The 24,599-nt window shown below is 35.8% G+C and overlaps 1 protein-coding gene across 11 annotated transcripts in view; it reads right to left on the bottom strand.

Annotated features, from left to right (window-relative positions):
- Positions 1-24,599, bottom strand: part of BBS9 (Bardet-Biedl syndrome 9) — a 289,323-nt gene that overhangs the window by 42,100 nt on the left and 222,624 nt on the right. Inside the window, exon 23 of one of the 11 annotated variants that reach the window (XM_080582938.1) lies at positions 1,657-7,769. The exons of 9 other annotated variants lie outside the window; for them this stretch is intronic. In XM_080582938.1, coding sequence (XP_080439064.1) covers positions 7,702-7,769 — 68 coding nt within the window. In that variant the 3' untranslated portion in view covers positions 1,657-7,701. Of the gene's footprint in view, positions 1-1,656; positions 7,770-10,342; positions 11,701-24,599 lie in introns of those variants that run through there. One more of the 11 variants, XM_080582923.1, reaches the window with a different exon arrangement.

Raw genomic sequence — 24,599 nt, 5'->3', positions numbered from 1 at the left:
CTGCGCAACAGTGGAATGATGCAACCAACCTAAGGAAAAATCATAGAAGTAGCTTTAGAGTCAATGGCACTGTATGGAAAAGTGGTGGAAGAGAAGGAAAACAAATACCTCAGGCTTGCTTGGGACTCTGGAACTGTATAGGCAAATACATATATATGACCATTGATCCTATCCCATCCATGTTAATAATTAAAAGCAAAGCTCCTATTAGATAAAATGTCAGAGTCAAGGTTTTCACGAAAAGGGATAAGTTCTCTCAGGGCTCTCACTCAGAGATTAGTATTGAATGGACTTAAGCATATGTTTATAAGTCCTCCTTAAAACACCATCTTGGGTGTAATGCATAAACAAAGGAAAGATGCACGGAAGTTTTCCTTGAGTCAGGCCTCACATAAGGAAAATAGCAGCCAGAGGGAGAGAAATGAATGGAATAGTAATGGAGAAGAGTAATATAATCTCCTAACTGGGTTTAGCTTCTTTAAATTAGAATTAGAAATCAGCTTCAGTGATTGCCTGTTTTTAAAATCCTTTTAGTGCCTCTGCATCCATTTACCCTTTCTAGCTCTGAAGTACAGTGATGCTGGACAGCAGAGACATTAATATTGTAGATTATAATTTGCAAATGTGTGTTTTCACGGAAATTTCCTTGACAAATAAACCCAAATATGCCCATGCTCCATGGTTAGAAATAAGCCAAAAATATGATGAATTGGAATAAAGCAAAACCGTAACACCAATAATGAACAAATGAGACACAACAGGACATATTTCTGAATGGGACTCCTCTGAAAGATTGATATGATGAAATAAATGAAAAATGAGCATATTTTTCAATGATTCTAAAAGAAACCAGCACCAGTATACAGCCTCCAAATATTGTTATGGGAAAAAAAAAAAGAGGGAAAGTAAAAAGGAGGGAGAGAGCACTACTACTCAGAAAGTTTACAAGATCATATCTAGGCAAGTTTATAAAAGCTTAGAATTATCACCTTGAGCAGAAAAAACAATTTGAGGTGAGATCTTAAAAAAAAAAAATAAAAAATGTGAACTCAGTATACATTAAAAAAAAAAAAATTAAAATCCAAAAGCAACTGCAATTCTCAGAACTCCAGCTCCCTATATTCCATCAAATGTCTACCTTTAGGACCAGAAACTTTTTTCTCAAAGAATAAAGTAGTAGAAGACCCTGTGGCCACAGCCAATGTTCTTAGCATGGTGTTTATCAGTTGACACTAATTCCAAATGCAGAAAAACTTTGTTGAAACTTGGACTTTATCCTCTGTTTTGTACTTGCTCTGTAGATAGCCAGCTGAACTGAATGAATGGCCATGCTAATGCAAATGCCTTTGATTACAAAAGCATCCATGAGGTCAGAAGAAAACCTCAAAAATCAGGAATTCATCTTCTGGAACCATTTTAAATGACTTTTCTTTTTCCACAGATGATAATAAAATGACTTAATAGAACATGCACTTTATGGTGTGATGTGATCTTTTAGCAAGAAGATCATGCCAAACATCCCATAGTTCATTATTTTTGGTGTGTGCAGACTTTTTGCATTAGAAAAACTCAATCCCTATTGTACTATATTTTCAGCTGCTTAGGTTCCTAAAGAACAATGCCTTTTTTTTTTTTTTTTGGGGGGGGGGGGGGGGGGGCGGGTGTGTCAAAAGTAATAAGAACTTGAAAGCAAAATAATGTTGATGCCTTTAGAATTTCTCTCCAAAAATTCAAGTGATCTTGCAACACATACCCAGTTCTTAGCACAATCTGCTTTAAAATACAATTCATCATTTGCAAAACCATTCTAAGATACAGCATTTATGTGCATTTGCAATATAAATGGAGGTAATTTATTGTAGAAACAGTTAATTTGTATTTTCTTTATTTTTTTTTTCTAATTGAGAAACAAAACCCATCAGAATGGCAAATCAAAATCACTGTTCATGCAGTGTGCAGAGAAAGTTTCATCGGCATCATGGAAAATAAATGGATATCATGGTTCTGGAAACAATCTTTCTCTTTTCAAGGGATAAGCTTTATAATCTTATCTTTGGCTTTAAAAACTGAGCAGCAGCTTCCAAAGACCACAGAGCAGATAGCTTATTCTAACCATGTTCACATTTGGGTGAGATCCTAGATAGATTGCAGTCAAGGAGGGACTATTCCAAAATGAAGGAAGCCTTGAGCCCTGGTGTGAAGGATTACTCCACAAGTAATTCCACTGGTCAGCAATTATGCAACAGCAGCAAGACTGGTAAAAACTAGTCAAAAAGCTCTTCTCGATTCCCAAGGAAAAATAACTGTGTTTGTTTGGCTTGAAGTAAAATTTTACGAAAATTATTTGGACTCTAAAACTTAATTCTGATCCTGACTTTCTGGATGACCTTGGGTGAATTTCAGACTCAATATATCTCAGCTCCTCCTGTACTAAAATGAACATAGCATAACTTACCCATCTCTGTAAATCTTCATGCTGCTTAGATGAAAGGCATTTTGCAACATAAGTGCAAACTCTTGTTATTTATTAAAGAGATATATACCACAGGCCCTCATTTAATGTTGTTAGGGCCACCTCTTACCTTTAAATCTAGCAAGAGAATTATTGATTAATGACCACATCACCTCTGTCAGAAGTATAAAGGCAATATAAGCATGCCTGTGCCTTAGAAATCAGCCATGTTAAATTATGAGTTGCATAATTTTATCTATTTATCTTAATGCACCCCTGCTTTAGTAGTTTCTTACTACTTCTACAGTCTTACATAGGTATGCTTACATTAGTCAATCTGAATTCCTGTGGGTGGTATGCTGACACTAGTGCTGAGGTACTCTCAGCTTTAGTTTATGAGCTACTCAGAGGTTACTACAAAATCAGTTCTTCCTTCCTTACATTGAGGCTTTTCAACTCATTGCAAACACAGGTTCAGATTTCCAACCCAACAGGCAGGACTAAAAAGTAAAATATTGTTTTAAGCTGTAAATACATATAGTAGCCACCCTATTAAACTTTATAGGAATCTACAACATCCAGGGTACTATTTGCAAATTCATTTCTGAAAAAAAAATAAATAAAAAAATAGGATGTACACTGACTTCAATGACACCATATCAAGAATGATGTGCTGTTGAAATTACTGTACTTCTTAATATTGACTGCAACTGACTGCACACAATTAGTACCCACTTGCAAATAGCAAAGACTGAAAAGATAAAACAATAGTTACTAGAAAGGAAAAGTAGCCAGTTTAGAATCTTTTCCTTACAGTATAAATGAAAGAAATGTTCCTGTTATTAATGTGACCTGTTCTTTGGTGTTGAAAGTGACAATTTCATAAGTTACCAAGATTCATCTCAAAAGTAACACTTTGCCTAAATGAACTCTATTGGCAAGTTGTTTAAGAATATCACTGAGTTTGGAAGACAGCAAGGCAGTGACTGACTTAAAAATTAATATATCTTGGCAAGAAGTGATAAAAAGAATATTAAGCTAGAAAGTAACAGTCTATCTGTATCGGGTTATATCCATTCGTAAGTTGATGTATTTAATAATCAAATGTAGATGTGCTATGAAGGAAATAAACCATTTCCTGCCAAAATCGGTAGATTGGGAGAGCAAAACTGAGAATTTTAAGTGTTTGTTGACTGAAAAGTGTTGCATTGGCAGTAAATAAACTGAATAACTAAGATGACTTGTCACAATAGGACAGGAGCAAATTGTCACACACCCAGTATCAAGACAGGTGTTTTTTCTGTTTTTGTTTTGTTTTGGTTGGTTTGGTGGGGTTTGTTTTGTTGTTTAACATGGCAATAAATTGCAACTAAGGAAGAATGTATATAAATGCCTTTTTAATCAAAATATTGTTACAAAAAGTAACCACCAACCCCTTAAAGGTAAAGTACTGCCAAAAAAACAAATTTGACCAAAAAAAAAAAAAAAAAGGGGCAAAAGCAGCTTTTAAGATGTTGGAATTGAAAATAATGAACTCAAAATATAGCTCCTCTAAATTTACAAGTTAATAACTCCATCTATAGATTATTGTGAGTTGTAAGAAAAAGAAAAAAACAAAACAAGCCACTTGCAATTCCCTGTAACATGTTTTGTGTGTTACACAAAAGGAGAAAACAAACAAAAAAAACAGCTTTTTTTTTTTTATTACAAAAGTTGTATCTCACTTTAAAACAAGCAAAATGGACGAGGCATACCCTAATAGTGAATCTAGTTCTAAAAATAACATCCAAACCCTATGAAGTCCAAAGGAAAACCAAAGCTTCATTATACAGTGGAGCCGTTGGATAAAATGGTAGGTTTGTCTCAGGCATTTCTTTTACTGTACATTATACTTTGAAACCACTAGTATCTACTTTATTTAGAGACTGTCACTATCAAATACAGTATCTGGTGACACAAAGAAAGAGTACCAAAAAGAAAGTGCAATAGAAGTAAGAATAACTGCCTTAAAACTCTAGCATGATCTGAAATCAGGGACATAGATACTAGAATACAAAATATATTTGATTAAAAACTATCATTTTATGTTTTGCTGAAAGCATTTTTATCCAGACTATATTTCAGGCAATGCTCCCAGGCCATTGCCAGGGTAAGCCAAAAGTGTGTTTGTAAGAAACAGAAGCAGACCTATCTAAGTCAGACACCCTGGTCACCCAAGAAGTTCACAGAGGTCCCATCACTGGACCCGAATACTTTTAACTTTCCTTTATTCTCTGTTTTTTCTTCATTGTCCTCTGGTATATTTCTAGAGCTGACGTATTTGTTACCCCTTAAAGAATTAAAGCCTTTTAATTCAGATCCACAGATCTGCAAAACAATTTTTCTGCCTTCAATAATACAGTAGCTGCCTAAGTACACTCTTCAAACTGTTTCAGCATTTAAATGAAGTGAAAAATAAAATAATTTAAAAATCCCAAAAGGACCAAGAAAAACAATATTTAGTAGAGATTTACATATCCAAGTAATCAATAAATTACCTTTTTCAGCCTATATCTCCTCCAATTCATGAGAATTTGGTGCATACAAATGAGATCTCTATAGTGTATCCATGATCCCCTTTCTTTTCCTATAAACAATGTTGATCAGAGTTCTTCCTGCTCTCTAAGCTACTTGGTAGAAAGCTGTCTTTCTAAAGTTACTGTCCTTCTAGCAGTTGACCCTTGATTATCTTCATTAGATGATCTTCAATGTATGATCTGTTCAGTATTGATGAAAATTGTCATCTACTGAAATAATTCAGAAAAAAGAGCCCTGGGTTGTTTATAATTAAATACTAGAAAAAGTAAAGAATGAACTTTTAGCTGTTTTTTCAACAAATGTCTTTGTTGAAACAACGAAGAGTCATAAGTTTCACAATGTAATTGGATGGACTAGTTCTCTAGACCTTTCCTTTCAAAATGAACTTTAGAATGCAAAAATTTTTCATTGCTAGTACTATGCCATGGGGCTGGAATTCTACACCAAGACTCAGGGGGGTGAGGAAAAAAGGGGGGGGGGGGAGGCGAGAATTCAAGTAGCCTTACATTAGAAATGAAATTTGCAGTGTGATTAAAGTATGCAGAGAAAGTTCGCAGTCTCAGATTTGTATGCATAAACTGTACATATAGAGTCCCTACAGCAAGCTTTCAAAGTTCTGCAGGAGCTGCAAATAGCTGCGAGGCCCAAAACAAAGCCAAGGAACACTTGGAACTTCTGAGAAACTGAATGTCAACACAGTATCATTTACGAAAGTATGCAGTGAATTCTGAGAAGCTGCCTTGCAAGTCCCAGTCCAAGCAATGACTTTAACAGGTGGTTTAACTGCTTTTTCTGCCACTCTTCTTGAACTAGTTCTATTTTGACCGTTGAGCAAAAAGCAACATCCAGTGTAAATCCCTCACTCACGACATTTAAGCAGACAGCGTTGTCATGATTCTTGTTAAGTTTCCATTAAAGGACTTCCCTGCTTTAAGTATTTTTCTGTGAAAGTTTACAATGCTAACACAAGAAAATCATAAATAGGCAAATGGGCTGGAACTCCAACAGGAAGCTGTCACCAAGCCTTTGTGAGAAACTGAGTGTCGGATGATATCAGTAGGTTACCGATCAACAGAAGAAAAATCACCTCCACATAAATTCTCATCTTTTCGGTCTGCATGAATTCCTGCTGGTGTCTGACATGTTTATTGTTTCAAATATTTAATATTAGAGATCAGAGGAACTGAGGAATCCAGGACACTCTAGACAACAGAAAACCAATCTAACACAAAACTTATTGTCAAATAACTATAACTTTTTTTTTTTTTTTTTTTTTTCCTGTTCTGAAGCCAATAATTCCGGGTATCAATATAATTAATAGTGCAACTATGTAAGAACACATTTAGCATTCATATTGCAATGGCAATAAAGATACAGTAGGCCTGCACATCCGAAAAAGACTGTTCCAGCCTTAAATTCCAACTGGGTGCATGAAATAGTCACATGCATAAATCCATTCCTACCCAGTACAGAAGTCTACTGATACTAAAACACATTCTGGAACATCATTGACTTCAGCAGCCTGAATATCACAATCAAAATGGATTACTGATGAATTTGATCCTCATGCCACTTTTTCCATCATAAAATGTATCCCAACAGATTCAGAGGTTTAAATGACATTATGGAGATGGATATGACAAATGAAGATGGATTATTGAAAAATCTGGTCCCCATTCATTTACATAATAAATATTAGACTACAAAACGGGATTTTCTCAACATTGTTAGCTCTTAGAAGGTACTTATACTCTTTTTTATTGGCTGCTGCTGTTTGCAATGTCTGGAGTAATAGCTGAAAATAAATAAAAAAAATCCAACTGCAGAAGGAAATACTGGATCAATATCATAAGTTTAGGAATGAGTCAATTAGGCTTACACGATCATACAAGTGACAAAATCCAGTCAATTCAGGAGTATCTCCTTTGATTCTACTCAAGGATATCTGATTTATTGGCATCTGACAATAGGTATAATTTGGTAAAACAAATTATTAACCTGACCAAAACCTGTGCTTAATTTATGAATCGTGATGACTTAACAATCAGATAAGATTTAGAAGTAAGCTTCTTCTACTGTATTCTACTTGATCAAAAAACACTGAACAAGTTGTGAGACAAGAGGATGAAAGCCTTAGTATTTTTCTTACATACAGAGAATTCTTTTTGTTTCAAGTTCATGCATACTTCAAACTGTGTCATAATCAAATATGAAGGAAAGCATAAACTGTTTTAGGAAATCTGTAGATGACTCTAATATCCATATCTATTGGAGAATGGACACATCTGTACGAGTAAACTGGTCATCTGATTTTTCCCATGCCATTAAAAGTAAATAAATAAATAAAAATCTCTAGGCCTGTTTTTTTTTGGTTTGTTTTTTTGTTGTTGTTGTATTTGTTTGTTTGTTTGTTGTTGTTTTTGTTTGTTTGTTTGTTGTGTTTTTTGTTGTTGCTGTTGTTTGATTTTTTTTTGGGGGGTGGGGAAGCCTAAATCCTAGGTGGTACATGGTCACAAACAGGAAAAGAACATCAGCAAGAAGATCAGCCATCTCAGGATCTATTCAAGTAACTCAAGGACTTGATTCACCTCTCTATTTGCTTCAGTTTCTTCCAACCAACAATCCAATGCTATCTTTTTCATCTTTTGTTTGAATATGGAATTTCACAGTCTCTAACATGGTCTTCCCTTTAAGCTCCTTAGACACACAGGAAGTGCAGGATGGCTGGTTGAATAAATGTCTATAAAATCAGAAAAGAGATCATTCCCATCATTAATGGGAAGCTAAAATTATATCAGCCCAATTTATGTCTGCTCAGTCAGAAAGATATAATCAGTTCCACAAATTTAAAGTCATGACAATACAGTACAAATCTAGCACCAAAGTTTTTTGTTTTGTTTTGTTTAAGTAATTTATCTTAGTAGTTTTTAGTTATTTATGCAGAGCAAATTTAAAGAAAAATTATACATTTTTCATTTTTATCACAGAGGCTGTTATAGTAATATAATTGTCAAGGAACATACGGATGTTACATTCAAACCTCAACCATGTGGCTTCTTGCAAAAGGCTACAGTGGTGAGGAATGTTTTGACTATATAGCATTTTTTGAATAAACAGGAACAAAAGACCTTTTCCTGATATAAGACTATAAATCCAGAAATGTTGGTGAAAATATAGCTTAGGAACAGATGGAAGAAGAGGATTAATTAGAACTTTGTATATTTATATATATATACATATATATTCTACTTAGAGCATCCATTCAGTAGTGTATCACATGCATTTAGGATGATGAGAACAAGACAAAGTAATACTGTCTAACACTATAGCAAAGTTTTTATTGTGTGCTCAATGCACCAAAAAGTATAGAGCTTTAGCAGAGACAAAAAAAAAAAACACTTTCAATTGGCTTGCACAAGCAGGAAAATTGTCTTCAAGCTAATTTATGCTGCTTCAAGAGTGGTTATGAAAAAATAACTATTTTTTCAATTGATTTTTTGTTTATCCTCCACTATAGTAATTTTTTCCCTATAGAACAATATTGTATATAACCACAGAACCTGTTCGTGCCTTGTGTCTAAGTCCACAGGCCTACATAGAAAAGATCAGTCAACCTAAATCTGAGTCTAAAATATGATCAAAACAAACATACACACAAAAAATCAAGTTCAAAACCACAAGAATTATTAGTTCTGCTTGTCAACTACATTTTAATAGTTTTTAGAAGTCTAATTCTGAAATTGTTGTGAAAACTATCTGGCAAAAAAAGCTAGCTATAATTTATCAGGGAAAAACACACAAAAATGTAAGCAATCTTGAGTGATTCTCAACAGCTGCATTTTAAAAACAGGATCACAATTGCAAGTGCATAAACTCTGATGAAAACACTGATTTATTTTTAAGTATGTTGTACTTGGAAAATCATTATGAACTAAAACAAGGCGGAGCTGAGCAATGGAAAAGAAACTAAAAGAAGTCCATACGAGTTTCCATCTTTTCACATTTTTCCCAGACAGATCCTGCTGCCCTCACTGTTCCTTTCTGTGCCCCAAAGAGACATTCCCTCCCTCTCTTGTATTCACGGCACCTTTAGTACAGAACTCAGAGATGTGACTCCCTCCCCTTCCCTCTCGTAGAGCTGGGTACCCATTTGCTTCTCATTCAGATCCTTCCCAAAGATCCATTCTCCAACAAGTTTTCAACAACACTCCACAGACATATGCATTCATGCAAGACCAAAAACTCAAATCTAGGAGAAACTAGGTCCCTGATTGTACTTGTGAATCTGGACTTGTAAGATCAGGCTGGAAAACCAAGAGACAAAAACTTAATAGCTAAACTTATTCTAAATTTGATTCTGCAAATTGGAAAGCCAATGTGCTAAAAGCTGAGCTTTGAGAGACACACAGAATATCTACTCAGGAATCACTAGCAAGGGTTGAAACACCAAAAAAAAGGAATGTCTAGTCATGTGTATACATAGTCCAGGGAGACAGCATAATATCTTCAAAGCAAAGGGACCATTAAATTAAAAAATAAAAATAAAATAAATAATTTTTAAAAAGCTGTGTGGAAAGCACCTGATAAGTCAGTAGGAAATATGTTATTTTTCATCTGTTGGAACTTCATCTCCTTCTCTGTCAAAAGTGTGACTCCCTACTGAATGTCTGCATCCAGCTGGAGTGGATTGAAGACGGAAGTCTCCGCTGAAGATGGGCCCATTAATAAAAAGGGTTCTCTCTTAGTAAAACAAGGTGTCCCTTCTCCTCCCTGTGTTTTTGAATACACATAGCTGTCATGCCCGAGTTTTCCTCTGAAGAAGTGCGAGTGTATTTTAGTAATACTGTGGAAATGCCCAAAGTACCAGGGTCTGCAAGGGATTTGGTTAGCTTTCAAGCACATCCCCATTGACTCAGTGAAGCCAAGGGGAATTTTTAGTCCAATGGACATCATTTAGTGTATTTAAGGCATCTCTAAGGCTAAAGCAGAGGAAGAACTCTCAATTGTTTTCTTATGATATCTGTCTGTTCCTTCTAAGACCCGTTTTAAACACAAAAACTGGTGTCTCAAATCCTGCCTTTAGAAAAGAGACACTGTGAAAGCAATCTCATATCCAGTACAGTACAGCATCACAAAATATGTATGATCTAATAAACAGATAAGTTGCTTTATATCTTCATTTAAAAATAAATACCTAGGTTGCTTCTGGAAAATAATTAATCTAATGTGTAATTTCATGTTGTCAGTATTGAGAAAAACCATTTATAAATTAAAGACATGAAAATACCAAATTGTGTAAGGAAAAGAGATCATAAAACTTTTTTTTGTTTGTTTAAAAAAAAATGCTGGCTTCATAAGAGAGTATCAAATATACAACAACAACAAAAAAATCAGACTCAGAGAGAAAGAGAAAGCAAGAAGGAGAGAATGGAAGAAGGAAAGATAGAAACAACAGCTTGCCTCAATAAGAAATTCTCTGTGGTATCTCAACTAACATTTATCTGTAACTGCAGTCCCCTCTTTACTGTTCATGGTATTGCCAGTGTGAAACAAGTCAGCAATTGGCAATAATGCAGCCTGATGAATAATAATCTGCTGTACAGTTTCAGAAAGGAAGAATATTGAGAAAGACAATAGGGAAAAAGTAAATCCAACAGAAAGCTGAGGATAAAGGGTTTTTTGTTGGCAACCCACTTCTGTACCTCAGGAGAAAACTGCTTTCTTGCTTGCTTCACTAACAGCAACAGACATGCACAAACAACAGTAAGAATAAGAAACACTTGAAATTTTGGCTCAACACCATACTTCTGGGTGGTGGGAAAGTGCCATGATATGAGATGGGCAGCCAGAAGGTGTTTTACATTGTGCAGCCCCAACCACCACATGTGAGATATTAAGAGACCTCAGCTTCTGCCGAAATAATTTTCAAGCACTCAGGATCAGGCCTCTGGCTGTCCAGTGCCAGATGTTACACAACACATTCCTGGAACAAGATCAGCATAGATGAGAAATGCTATGTTTAGGACAGGACATAATGGGTTATGAATCAGGAGCACTGAAGACAAGAAGCTATTCTCTGTTCAAAAAGATGTATTTCCAACATGTATTAAACACACCAGTAAAATAGTGATTGTAGCTTTGAAAATATGACTGCAACCATTTATTCCACTTAACATACCACCTGTATGACAGAAAACAAAAATATGTGAATACAAATGGAAAGTAAAATTTTACCAGAGTTAAGTATACCACACACAGAGACCTTTTCATACAACATTATCAGCTAAAATAAGAAATGTCAAAAATTATAACGTCAGTGAAATCTACTAAAAAATTATATTTCATCAAGGCTAAATCCAGTGGAGACAGCAATAAAACCCTGGTAAACAACCTTAAACTAAGCTTGAAAAAAAAATAGTGCAAAAAACAAGTACCATTTTTTATTTTTATTTCATTCTTTTTGCAGTTAATTGGAGGACCAAATTAAGGTAGTTTAAGTCATCTAACTACCCACAAGGCAGGTGCAATCAAGTGGCTAAATCCTAAAGTACAGCTGTGCAATTAAATAGCAGACATAAATTTGTCCCTGCAAAATTAGAAATCATCTTTCAAAAGCAGGTCCTTGACTTACAAAGTAAGAGATCCTTATACTTCATGGACAGGAGGCTTTTCTGTTCAAAAGAAATTTGAAACAAACAAACAAAATAATTAAAAATGAAAAGGACTCGTGGGAGATACATTAGTAACAGGTATGATTTTTTTCAATTCCTTTTAATCTGCTGTGTAGCTTTATAATTAGATAGATGTGATCCAAATGAGGCAGATTAATCCATAAACCTGATTAAAGGAAAACTCTAACTGAGGTTTCTACTCTCTGCTCTTTGGATCAAGTTATGAAATTAATTTCTCTTATACCAGCTCAGATGTAGTATGCTTTCCTTTTAAGACAGCGGCTTTATAAAACTATGAATGTTTCTAGAAGTCTCTGGGCAAGTTCAAACATGTGCTGTCATCCAACCTGAAGTTGAGCAGGAGCCAAAAAGAAATAAAAACAACCAACCAACCAACCAAACAAACTACGCATCCCCAAATTTCAGTTAAATCAGAACTCTGAAGTTATATGGGGAGGCTATCTAATTATAGAGTCTATTTGGCTATTCTTCCTTCCTAGATCTTTTCTTGATATAGGTCTTTGAACTTCTGCCCATGCTAAGCCTGTGAATCAGTGTCATTTACAGCACTCGTTAAGATAATTGAATGTGGTAAAGAGGAAATATATACAAGAGATTTTACGTAGAGAGGAGATTTTATATATATATATATATATATAAATGGATTAGTGACACAATTGACCACCTCACAGATTAAGTTTTTCTTTTTTTTTGTGAAAAGGAAAATTAAACTGCACAAATATTTCGTTGTCTTACTCTCATTTTGTCTTTATGCATCATTAAAAAAATAGTATTATGTACTTCACAAAAACATAAGAGAAAACCACAAATTTATGGTATGTTGTATAAGAGCAGATATGAGGACTGCAGATCAAAATAGTTAAAACAACATTTCTTAAAAACAGCTCTCCAGTGGTAGTCAAGGGTTTTGGCTTAAAACACTTCCATGTTTAAACCAAAAGCAAAGAATAAATATTTACCAAAAAACTAAAAGAACAGCACTAGCTCAGGCCTCATTTCTGCAAACCACCTGTCTATGAATAGTACCATTGCTATACACTAAGTTATTGTCATAATTGTATGATCAGGGGCCAAAATAAGTATAATTATGCTACACTGTTTAAAAATCCTGGTTTTGATATTAAAAACATGCGTATAAATGGTTAAACTAGAAGTGGCTACATATAAATAATTGATCCAGAAAGACAGAATTGTGAGTCTTCAAAGTATTTTGTTTTTTGTTTTTTTAATATACATGTATATTTTTTATCGTGCAGAACAAGATGAAAAAATAAAAAAATAAAATTTCAGATAAGAGAAAAATGAGTTAAAGAGTATTCAGCCTTTGTGGTGACAAGACATCATTCTTTTGAGAAAAGGCTTTGATTATCAGATGAACGTCTAATGGAGAGTGCCCTTGAAGAAGTATTTTTTCCCAAGACAATTTCTGTTTAGAGAAAATAAAACTTGTTTGAATGAGTGGTTTTTAGATGCATAAACCTAATAAGACACAGCTGTACTTTTTCATTCTCCAAATAAATAAGTTTAAATCAGACTGAGAAAACAATAGTTAAAAGTCAAAAAGGCAGAAAGGAGGAGAAGAAAAGTAGTAATGAATGCATTTTAGACCAACTTTCTCTACTAATAAACATATGACAAAACAGGTAGATGTTACTCAGGAAACAGGTGACTAACCTCTTAAGTGGTTACTCGCCTTGCTAGAACACCATAAGCATGAAGGGCCCACAGAAAAAAAATCAGGTAAAAAGTGGGATTAAAGAACAGAGAAATTTGATGCAACGTTGCAGCTACAGATATCAAGAAGTACAGTCCTTCCCTACCTGAACTGATGATGATTGCTTTGTGTATAGATGTTATATCTATACCTGTACAGAGACTTGACAAATCTCCCTCCTCAACCTTCAAGGAAAGGAGAAGAGGCTCTGAAAGGCCAATGAATGAAACACAGGCAATGGAAGCTTTTATGTAAATGATACATGGGATCAAGTCAGATCTAAGTTAGGGCTGCTAAGAAAAACAATATACCTAAAAAAACATTCTGACGGGAATTACATTTTTTCCTAATGAGATCCTTTGAAAAATACAAATCTGATGAAAAAATTTTGCAATACCAGATCAGCATTCTAGACATTTGGCAACTATTAAGTAATCCACTTTTTAAGAACAGTACATGGCTCCTGAATTGCACAGAGCATTTTATTAAAAGTTAATTTCTTAGACAGATAAGCATAAAATGATTTTGCACCTGAGCAACAAAATAAGAACCTAAATTCAAAATTATATATAAATGAGGCTTTCAAGATTTGTCCTTGTACTTGACTGAACTTCCAGACTACAACAATTCCTAAATTTAATCATGTCCTGAATTTTTTTATCTATAGATATATACAAAGGTCTATACTTTGACAAGATGGTGCAATATGTGTCCTCATTGATTTTTGTTCTGTTTGTATCAAAGATTTTTCCACTGAACAACAAATGTAAACATAACTGTTGCACAAAAGCCAGCCCAATCTGAATGTCAAAATGCTGCTGGGTATCCACAAAATAAAGTTGATCAGTCTTTGCTAAATCTGTTGTTTTGTTTACAGACCAATAATCTATTTATTTATAGCCATATATGAGAGAAGTCAGAGAGAGTAGTAAAAGGTAAATTAACCCAGTACCAAGGACAGCCAGAAATAAGTTTTATCAAGATGACACATCTCTGGTTTTGCAAAAGCTGATCATGGATTATACAGCAGAAACACCTTACTTAGAAATTCATCTTACATTTCATTTCACTGATGAAGACTATTTTTGCCAGCCCTTCACACAGTAACATGGCATTTATCATAGAAGAATTAAATCTTTTTAAACTCAAACTGATCCAAATCTCTAAAAAATAAAAAATACACCTATGATAAAACAATGTAAAGTACTGATAAATGCACAAAAAACATTTCCCTTAAGCATCATAATGTAGCAACATTTCCTATTCCAAAAGGGGAAAAAAACAAAACAAAAAAAAATGTAGGTGTTTAGGTAAGATCAATAATGAGGTTTGAGATGAAAATATACTTTTTGAGTTTTACTTGAATGTGGGCGCACACAAATACATTTCATACTTTAATGATCTGTAATGATCTCATTTAACTGGAAATATCCAGTTAAAAACAGAACTGTAAGATGAAATATTCTAGATGAAAACAATTGCATCTGCAAGGTTTTTTACTATAAAAATACATTCAATTTAAAGCAAACCAGCATTGGCAGAATTTTAATATTTTAATAAGCAGAAATCAATTACAGAAAAGCTTTACTCAGAACCATGAGTTAAAATTCAACAGCATGTTTTGTTAACTCTGTTACCACTATCGTATACATATACTGGGTGCACCTACATTACAATTTTAATTTGAGGTCATCCCTACTTTCTGTACTTTGATTCATATCACAGAACATTCTCAAACAATAAAGATGAGACTCCTTTTAGATGAAGCAACACTAGAAAATATACTTCAACCACTAATGGAGTACATTGGAGCAGATTAGAGAGAGTCGGATATAAAACATCCTGAAATGTAGATAGTGTGACTATCAAGCTCTCCACAAAGTCTTCTTCCACAGATTTTTTTTCTGCTCTGCACTGTATGGATATACATTACAATTGCTATTTAGACCACGTAAGTTATGCCTACAGTCATATGCACTTCCATTGAACTATTGCTGAATAAAATGTATAAACAGCACAGAGAACTTCCTGTTACTTCTCCCTGCTCTTTGGCATCTAAGCTTAACACAGTGTTTCGTCTCCTGAGTACCAAGAGGACAGAGGTAACCTGCTGATGCCACATTTCTAAAAACATAGTAAAACAGCATAAGCAATATTGATCCTCAGACAGTCAACTGCACTTTTCCAGCCCTTGTCTTTTACCTTTCCAGGACTGGCTCAAACATTTTTGCAGCTGTGTGAGGGACTCAGAGAACTGCTTGATGTTAAACTAGCTGATTATGCGAGTATGGTATGATAAGTCCCGAAGCAAAGGCACATTCAGTCATGAATGCCTGAGCCTAGAGTCCTCTCCCAGCTCCACGTGGCTCCCTGCATAAAATGCAGAGGCACTGAACTGTCATATGCAGGCATCAGGGTGAGCCGCAAAACAATACATGGAAAGATATGGGTATCTTAATCAGTCTTTCAGTTAATTCTTCAGAGGAATTTGCTTTTTTCACTAACCATCCAGAAGCTTAGGATGCTAATTTAAGTTGAAGCTTGAAACAAACGTTCACTTTTTTAAATACTGAAATAATTTGTTAGGTGCCTGAAGTATGTAGTCAAAATACAGCTCTTCATGCTTAACCCAAATTGCATTTAATTCAAAAAGAAAGCCTATCAGTGGTATCAATGGCCTTGAATGTATTGTATATATCCATATACTACTATGTTAAGATAGAGTAGCCAAAAGTAATCAAATTATTTTAAGGAAAGATGTCATCTACTTTCTCTATACTGAATAGTGAGGTCAGTGGAATAAATGTCTGACATTTGGAATCACTCGAGCCAGTAGAAAATTGTCTTCCCGTCTTCTCTTTTTTATAAATGCTAGGAATCTGGTAGTGTTGACATTTGGAAAAGGCAAAATTCTGCTTCTTTCTAATTCTAATAGACTGGGTCAATAACCTGACTATCTTGATAAGCATTCCAATTATGGATCAGTAGTTCTAAATAAATCTCATACAGATCTAGATAGGGAATTCAAAGCTATACAGGGCACAAACTTTCAAATAATAAATTACGTCTAAAATAACTCAGAAGATCATTCCAGAAGAGATTTTAAATGTTCATAACTTGATAAGACATTTTTGTTTAAAGGTTTAATGAATGAAATGTAAGATACTGGCAGCTTTGCCTCATTCCATTGCTGTGAGCTCAGTGGAATCAAAAGGACAGAGGTGGGGGGTCATGTATTTCAACTCACGTAACCATGAGAATTAAAAGTGCCTTATGAATATGGTTAGCACAGTTTTCATTATACTGTATATATTTGGCTAAACACGTATTCAAGTTCGAAATATACCACTTAACCATACTACAGATCTCTGCAGATCTTCCAAGGTCAGTAAAGCTCAAACTTCCCTATTCACACAACTATTCTCTTGAATCAGACTAATCAGTTACGCTCATTAACAAAACTGCACTTCTTGTGTTTGGTATTGTGTTGCCAGTGTTGGCAATTTTCACTCCTATCAAGCCTGCCTGTCACCATTTTTCCTATCTCTGTTAAATACACAGTTTCTAATACATTGTTCTAAAAGCAAGGCAATGATTTGAGACAGCATGGTAAAAATAAAGAGCAGAATACCAATTTTATAGTCTGTCTTAACACACACTGAAATCCATTGAAAATCCATCCAGAGTCTGTTAATATTTAGCCTCTACAGAAATGAACTTCGTAAGTGTTCAATACAGTTTATCTCTGTACAAACTGATCATATGATTTTTCAAATTTAATTTTAAAGCATTGCTTATCAGCAGGATGACATATATCAAAGGCTCCTCTAACCACAACACAAGAGACTGATTCTGACCTCACTTAGACTGATACTAACTTTAAAAAACTGAATAGGGTTTTGTCATCACAATCTAAGCAAAAGAAAAGATGGGCAGAGCCTATACCACTACCTTGCCAGTGCCAGTGTTTCTATGACACTGATCATCAAAAGACCTGATAAATGAGATTATTTATCAGTTGCAGCATCAGTTTTCTTCTGTTCCTTTAGTAAATGTGAATCAATTACCAAGATGTTTTCTACCAGTCATAAATCTATGTTGGAAAACAATGTAAAATTTTTACAAATTTCTCAAGTTTAGCCCAATATGTGACAAATTTATTTGTGCTGGACGAACTATAAAAATACTGACTCCAGTTTCTACTGGGATGGCAAGTAGAAAGAGGTGTCAAATATCGCTGGACAAATGGAACAGTTATGAATGACAGGCAGTTTTGTTTTTTTTTTTTGTGAGAAAGGAGATGCGCAAAACAAGGGAGTGCACCTTGTCTATCAAGATAATCCTGTGGAAAGTTCTGTGGGTTATTTTATATATCTGCACAAAGACAGCAAGCCTCTTGGGATGTCTCTCATCATAAGCCTGCTAATTCTACTTCAACAGTGCTTGCCCAGAACAGTCTCTCCTGAAAATGTTACTTATGACAAAATCAGGCAACACACATTACTTAATGTACATTGCAGATTTTAAAACCCATCCTGTTTGCTGTAAAAACAAAGGTTTTCTTGTATTTTAGAACAAAGCACATCACCATGGTTTTACACTGAGGGCAACATATATCTAGCAAAATTAGCCCACAGATCTCAAATGGCTCTAAAAACACATCTCAAGAATTCAAACCTCTATTTTTCTGTGGTAACAGATAATGATGAGCAAGCCACTTGAAACATCCACTTTCAGAGAGCTAGCTGAATATTTTGCTATTTAGAATTAATGGAAAAGAATGCAGAAGGAAAGCTCCCTCCATCTTCTTTTCTGAGACAGAAACTTAGTACTTCTAAAAGCTGGCAGAGAAGAAATTACAAACATTTGCACTCACGATGCTTTTTTAAAATAATTTAAAAAAAGGGGGGGGGGGGGGGGGGGGTCTTCTCACCCGGAACTACAGGGCCCTCAACAGGGAAAATGTGAAGGAAGAAAACTTTAGGAGTGAAACCACAGATAATTCAGAGGTCAAATAATTGTAGGCAAAATATATATATATATATATATATATGTATATATAAAATCTGTGTTTGAAATACAGCAATTTAAGTGGAAGACTGAGAATTAGAGCATGTTTATCCTGTATGAATTTGTAATTAACTTTTGTCTGCTTTTCCACAAATACATTCCCACTCATCTTTAGAAATAAGTCTGAGCACACTTTGAAATTCTCTACACTGTGAGCAACATGCATACTTAAAATTTCAGCTGGCTACATTTTGGTTGTTAACAACTGCATTAGCTAATGTTATTGCTTCTGTTCTGTGATTCTATAAATGATCCCTGTACTGTGACACCTGACTGTTAAGAGAGCAAGCAAGCAAAATCACCTTCATGCACAAACCTGAGGTGTGCTTCTACAACAGCTTCAACAGATTTAGCTGATGCCTGTATTGCCTAATTTGTGGCTGCCCACGTGAGACCTCCTGCTTCTATCAACACTTTTGGCATACCACTCTTTCTGGTAACTGAGAGGTAATGCTAGGCTCTGGAGGGAATGGCAAGCTTGATAGATGTTGACCTCAACTCTTGTAGAAATTATCCTGAATTTCCAAGAAGAAATAAAAGGATGGTAAATATGAATAAAGCAAGATTCATTTTGGGGAAAATACACTCTAATCATTAACTGAATTAATGTAATCTTGCATTTAATTCAATGACCCTTCTCTATGTGTAATATAGTAAATTAAATGTGATATATTTGTATAAATTCGGGAACATCCTATACTTTGAGAACCGGTTACCAAATGAAATTCAGACTGCAAAATCTCAGAACTGAATATGCAAGGCAACCCTAATATCTAGACAGGACTTACAGCAGTCTCCAATCACCTTTGCCTTCATAAGTGTAAAGTGTAAATAACCATTAACACCTTCTGCACTACTACCAAGTAGCAAAAGGAGAGCACTGAAAGAAATCTGTTATTCTACAGAAAGAATGTAGAGTTTGAGTCAAGGTTTGAGAATAAAAGGAGAGACTGGGAGCAGAAGGGGAATCAATTCAAAACAAAGATGATCAACAGGAAAAATAAATCTGAAATACAGATCTGATGGGTTACCACAGGACAGCTGGATGCAGTTACTGGAAAAAGAAATCAGTTTTGGCTAAATAGCATATGTTTTCTAGTTTGCCTGTGCATTGAAATACACAACACAGGTCATGATGTTTTTACATTACTATAAATATCAAATATTGAGGATCCAGAAAAGAAATTTTGATGTACTGGATGTGACACATTACTTTAATTCAGTCTATAATTGTCAGAACAGTACATCAGAAATCAAATGAAATTTAACAGGGGTTCTTGTGGTGTCAGTTTTTTTTAGTCTAGTTACATTAATGCATTACACTTTGAGTGTCACTTTGAGTGTACACTTTGAGTGTCACTTTGAGTGACAACTCCTCTGAAAAATCCTTTTAACAAAGGGAAAAGAAAGAAAAGAATGAATTGTAATTTAATTTTGGAGCACTCCAGTTTGATTTCTAGTCCATGCTCAGATGTCTGGAATTCAGCCAGAATAAAAACTGTATTTTAGGGAAAATGAACTAATACTGCCCATGAACAGTTTATTACCCTAAACTTTAGCTGTTGGCTATAAATATTCTAAAATGTTAAAACTGCTGCTCAAGGATATTTATGTGTTGGCTTAGCTTCATGTTCGTGATGGAGCCTTGACCTATTCTCCGTTTGATGAAACCAACAAAATGCTAACGAGGATTGGAGAAGCAGCTGTCCTAATGTGACATTTCTTTCAGGCTTAAAACCAATTCTACTCTAAGAAGGACCAAATACAGTTGATAGAGAAAGACCGGAGGGTGTTTTCACTTTGTCTACTATGCTTCTTCGTGAATCCAGTGAGACTACATATACTTAGCAGTGTATGTGCTTAAGAACATTGTTGGATTAGGTCCTGTGTCCACAGTTCTAGAGCTGTGAGAAAATTGCCAGGAAAGAACATAAATGAGTTCTGGCACAATGGACTGAACACAAGAATAAACAGGCTCACCATCATACACAAACCACCATCCGTGGTGGCATAAAAATAAACTAGTATTTCCAGCAGTGGCTCACTATGCAACACAACTGAGAATAACTTTACATTTCCACTTAATTAGGCATAGCACACAATTTTAAAAATTTGATTAACATGCTGGCTTCTTCTCTCAGTGCTCCCATTAAGGGTTCTGAAAATGCTTCAGCTATTCTGGTTGCAAGTCACACGGTGGCATAAGCTAATGTAAGCTTTCCCTATTCCCATCTCTAACCTTGAACCAGCATTCATGCTACTGCATTCGTGTGGTGAAAGGTTCGGGGAGCTGATCAAGTCAAAAGCTAAGATGTAATTTCATATTACACTTATTTTGATATACCTATGGCCTACTGCCAAAATGGACAGTTGTGTTCTTCTCCATGCATCACGATGCACATACCAACCTCTGCTATAGCAGAGCTATCAGCTTTGCATCTGTAGACCAAGACACATCTCACTGTCCCCATAAAACAATAATCTTTCCTTTCGATGGTCTAACTATAATGGATGAAGAGTAAGGTAAAAAATGCAGCTTGAATGGCATTTGGGGCAAGGTTTCAACCAGTTCAGCTCCCTGAGGCTGCTTTGTCATATAAACAGAAGCACTGGCACCAGCAAAGTGAGAAGGGAAGCTGTCACTGCTTTATCTTCTCTTCTCACCACCACTTGGTTGCTGGGAGGAAGAAAAGATAAAGTGGCAGCAGCCCTGACTTTGGCCTAGTTCTTTCAGATATAACCAACATGGTTTAAAGTTAGCTAACCTAGGTACTGCAAGCAGCCTAGCTATGCAAAAGTTATCTTTTCAGATACATTTTGCAGCAAGCACTGAGGAATAGTTGCAGTGACTGCTTAACATTGCTAGCAATGCAGGCTAGGTGCTAGACGCTGCTAGCAGAACAGGCCTTCTCCCTGATGAGAAGGACCTGGGGGTGTTGGTTGATGGGAAGCTCAACATGAGCCAGCAATGTGCGCTTGCAGCCCAGAAAGCCAACTGTATCCTGGGCTGCATCAACAGAAGCATGGCCAGAAGGTCAAGAGAAGTGATTGTCCTCCTCTGCTCTGCTCTCATGAGACCCCACCTGGAGTGCTGTGTTCAGCCATGGGGCCCCCAGCACAAGAAGGATGTGGCTGTGTTAGAGCAAGTCCAGAGGGACGGAGCACCTCTACTATGAAGACAGACAGAGGGAGCTGGGGTCGTTTGGTCTGGAGAAGAGAAGGCTCTGTGGAGACCTTATAGCGGCCTTGCAATACCAAAAGGGAGCCTACAGAAAAGCTGGAGGGGGACTCTTCATCAAGGATTGTGCTGATAGGACAAGGGATAATGGCTTTAAACTAAAAGAGGGGAGATTTAGAAAAGAATTTATTCCTTATATCTATTCTGTGAGAGTGGTGAGGCAGTGGTGAGGCACTGGCATAGGTTGCCTAGAGAAGCTCTGGATGCCCCATCCCTGGAAGTGTTCACAGTCAGGTTTGAATGGGGCTTTGAGCAATCTAGTCTAGTGGAAAATGTCCCTGCCATAGCAGGGGGCTGGAACTAGATCATCCTTAAGGGTCCCTTCCAATCCAAACCATTCTATGATTCTATGATAGCATCCACAAGCTTTTAATCTTACTTTTCACAACTAAAAACTTTGCTGCATTGTGACCATAGAGAAGAGAACTAATACCTGTTTGATGTGGAACATTTGGTGTGTTTTCTATTTTTCTCATTTTCTACTGTGCTATGTTTTCCTGTCCTTCTTTCTTACCTTTCTTCTCTTTCACTTTCCAACCTACAGTAGGAACTCTCAAATAGTTGTGGTATTAAATCTCTAGTGGTTGCCAGTCTCAAAGCCACAAGTTGTTAGTACTCGTGCACATGAAAAAAAAAATGTGACTACATTTTCTGGAATATTAAACACACCAGAATAAAGCTAAACAAGAACAATATTTTCATGATAAACAGAGCCACAGGAAGGCTCTAACTTTAACTGCATAAAAGCTCAGCTTCTCATTTTGACATATTCTCCAGGGTGCTAATACATAGCTATGGTACTGCACTGTGTTACACAGTCCATCGCTGCGTCCATTATACTAAGGGTACTAGACTTAGTAAAGAAAGTTATATGACAACTATCTATGACTCAAAAAACATAAAAATCACATATTCAATTCGTTATTAATGTGAAGGTAATGTTAAACATTACAGAGGTATTTTACAGAAAATTAAATTAAGAGTTCAGATTTGATTAAATAGTATTTTATTTGCTGTTTTATTAAATAGGAGCTATAAATTGAGCTTAAAAAAAAAAGTCTGGCCTGACTGGTGTCACAACAATTTGACTCTACTTATTCAGGAAATGTAGCAAGCTAAGAAATATGAGGTTTCTGTTGTTTTTCACCTTGGTCTGTCAGGCAGAATAGTCTGTAAACAGCATGTAAACATGTAAACAAACTAAAGCAAATATATCCTCAGTATGTAGCATAGTACATTTGTTCTGAGGATGGCAGGAAAGGAAACAGACCTAGTTGCAACATCACTCCAGATAGCACATCCTCTGTGCTCCCAAATATTTTGGAACATCTTTTTATCCCAACCCCTTCCTCCCCCCACAGCTCCCCCCAGAATAGAACCAAAGTCTATGTTCGGAAATATAAACTGTTTTTGCATCCACCGTATGTAACTGAAGATCTAAACTTGATTAGCCTTACACATTGGCATACTGCTCAATTGCACTAAAGCATGGGCATAGATTTACTCCATGCGATCAAGGGACGGTGGGGTGCACTAGCATTGCTTAGCTCAGAGTTTTACTGGTCATATGCTCCAGTAGCTATTACAAAATACAACACTTAGACTGTTTTTCATTCCCTTTACTTCAGCCTCATAGCCTACTTTTGGAAACACAACAGTATGCTTAATACTAAGTTGGCAAGGGGGGGACACAGCAACCTCAGGAAGGGAAGTACTGGAACAGGTGAAAAAGTAAATGCGAGGATACTCTGTGGAGCATGACAATACAGAGTAACACAGAATTAGAATGTGCTTAGTAGAGATAGCTGCTATTTGATAAGGCTGACTAAAACTGGACTACCTCAGGGAAAGTAATAAAACTTCATTGTTGGAACTGGTGATTTTAATAAAGGCTGCTATTATACTGCTGCCTGTGCCTTTTGTGAAAATCTTCCTAAAATGTGATACTGTTTGGTCCCAAGGTACACTGTTACTCTTTAGGAATAGCATCCGATAGTCCTCCAATCACCCTCTCCCAACCTTTTTGTGATTGCGGTGAACTCACATCAGTTCTTAGAGCCTAATATTTTGAATTCTGTTATTGTAGTTGATGTGTCCCTTGACCAGAATGGGTCAGACAACCTGCATTAACTATAGTCAAACTTACAGCGTCATAAACTACTACATTTGAATTTCCCAGTGAAGTTTCAAATACAGGACACATTTAAGCACTGGGGGCAACATGGTCACATGCACTGCATCTCACAGTCACAGGTAATAAGAACCAAATCAAGAACCAAAGAGTTTGTGAAAAGCCATCAGCCACAATAGTTGTGACAGTACATCAGGGTGGAGGTGAGGCCCCAAAAGACATTACTATTAAAAATAAAATGTGATCTTCTGTGAACTAGGCATACATTCACAACATGGAACTGTGCCACCAAGTTTTCAAAGAACTATGGAAGAACTCCTAACACTATCACATACAAATTGAAAATAAGAATTTTATCATACATTTTCAGTAAAATGACTGGTTTTAAGAGCTACAGCCAGAATGACTGAAATGTGTACTGCTCCAACATACCAAAATGAGAACTTTCTCTGTCTTAAGAGTTACTGCGCAACTTTGAGCCACAATAGACTATCAGGATTGGGGGTCTAAGCCTCTTTTGAGACATGTCAACACCAGTATCACAGCATCACCTACCTGTATGAACATGATAATTGCATTACCTTTATAGAACAGCTCTGTACTGTAGAACCTCATTGGTGCAGCAACTTTTGGAATATTTCACTCTTATAATCAAGAGAAAAAAAATCCAGACTTACCAACTCTGGAAATGTTCCTGTACTATTCTTAATATTATTTAACTAAGA

This window comes from Anser brachyrhynchus (genome assembly GCF_964034855.1).
Source record: "Anser brachyrhynchus genome assembly, chromosome: 2".
NCBI classification, from domain to species: domain Eukaryota; kingdom Metazoa; phylum Chordata; class Aves; order Anseriformes; family Anatidae; genus Anser; species Anser brachyrhynchus.
The sequence above is the reverse complement of the archived record's forward strand: the minus strand, read 5'-3'. Positions and strand labels throughout refer to the sequence as shown.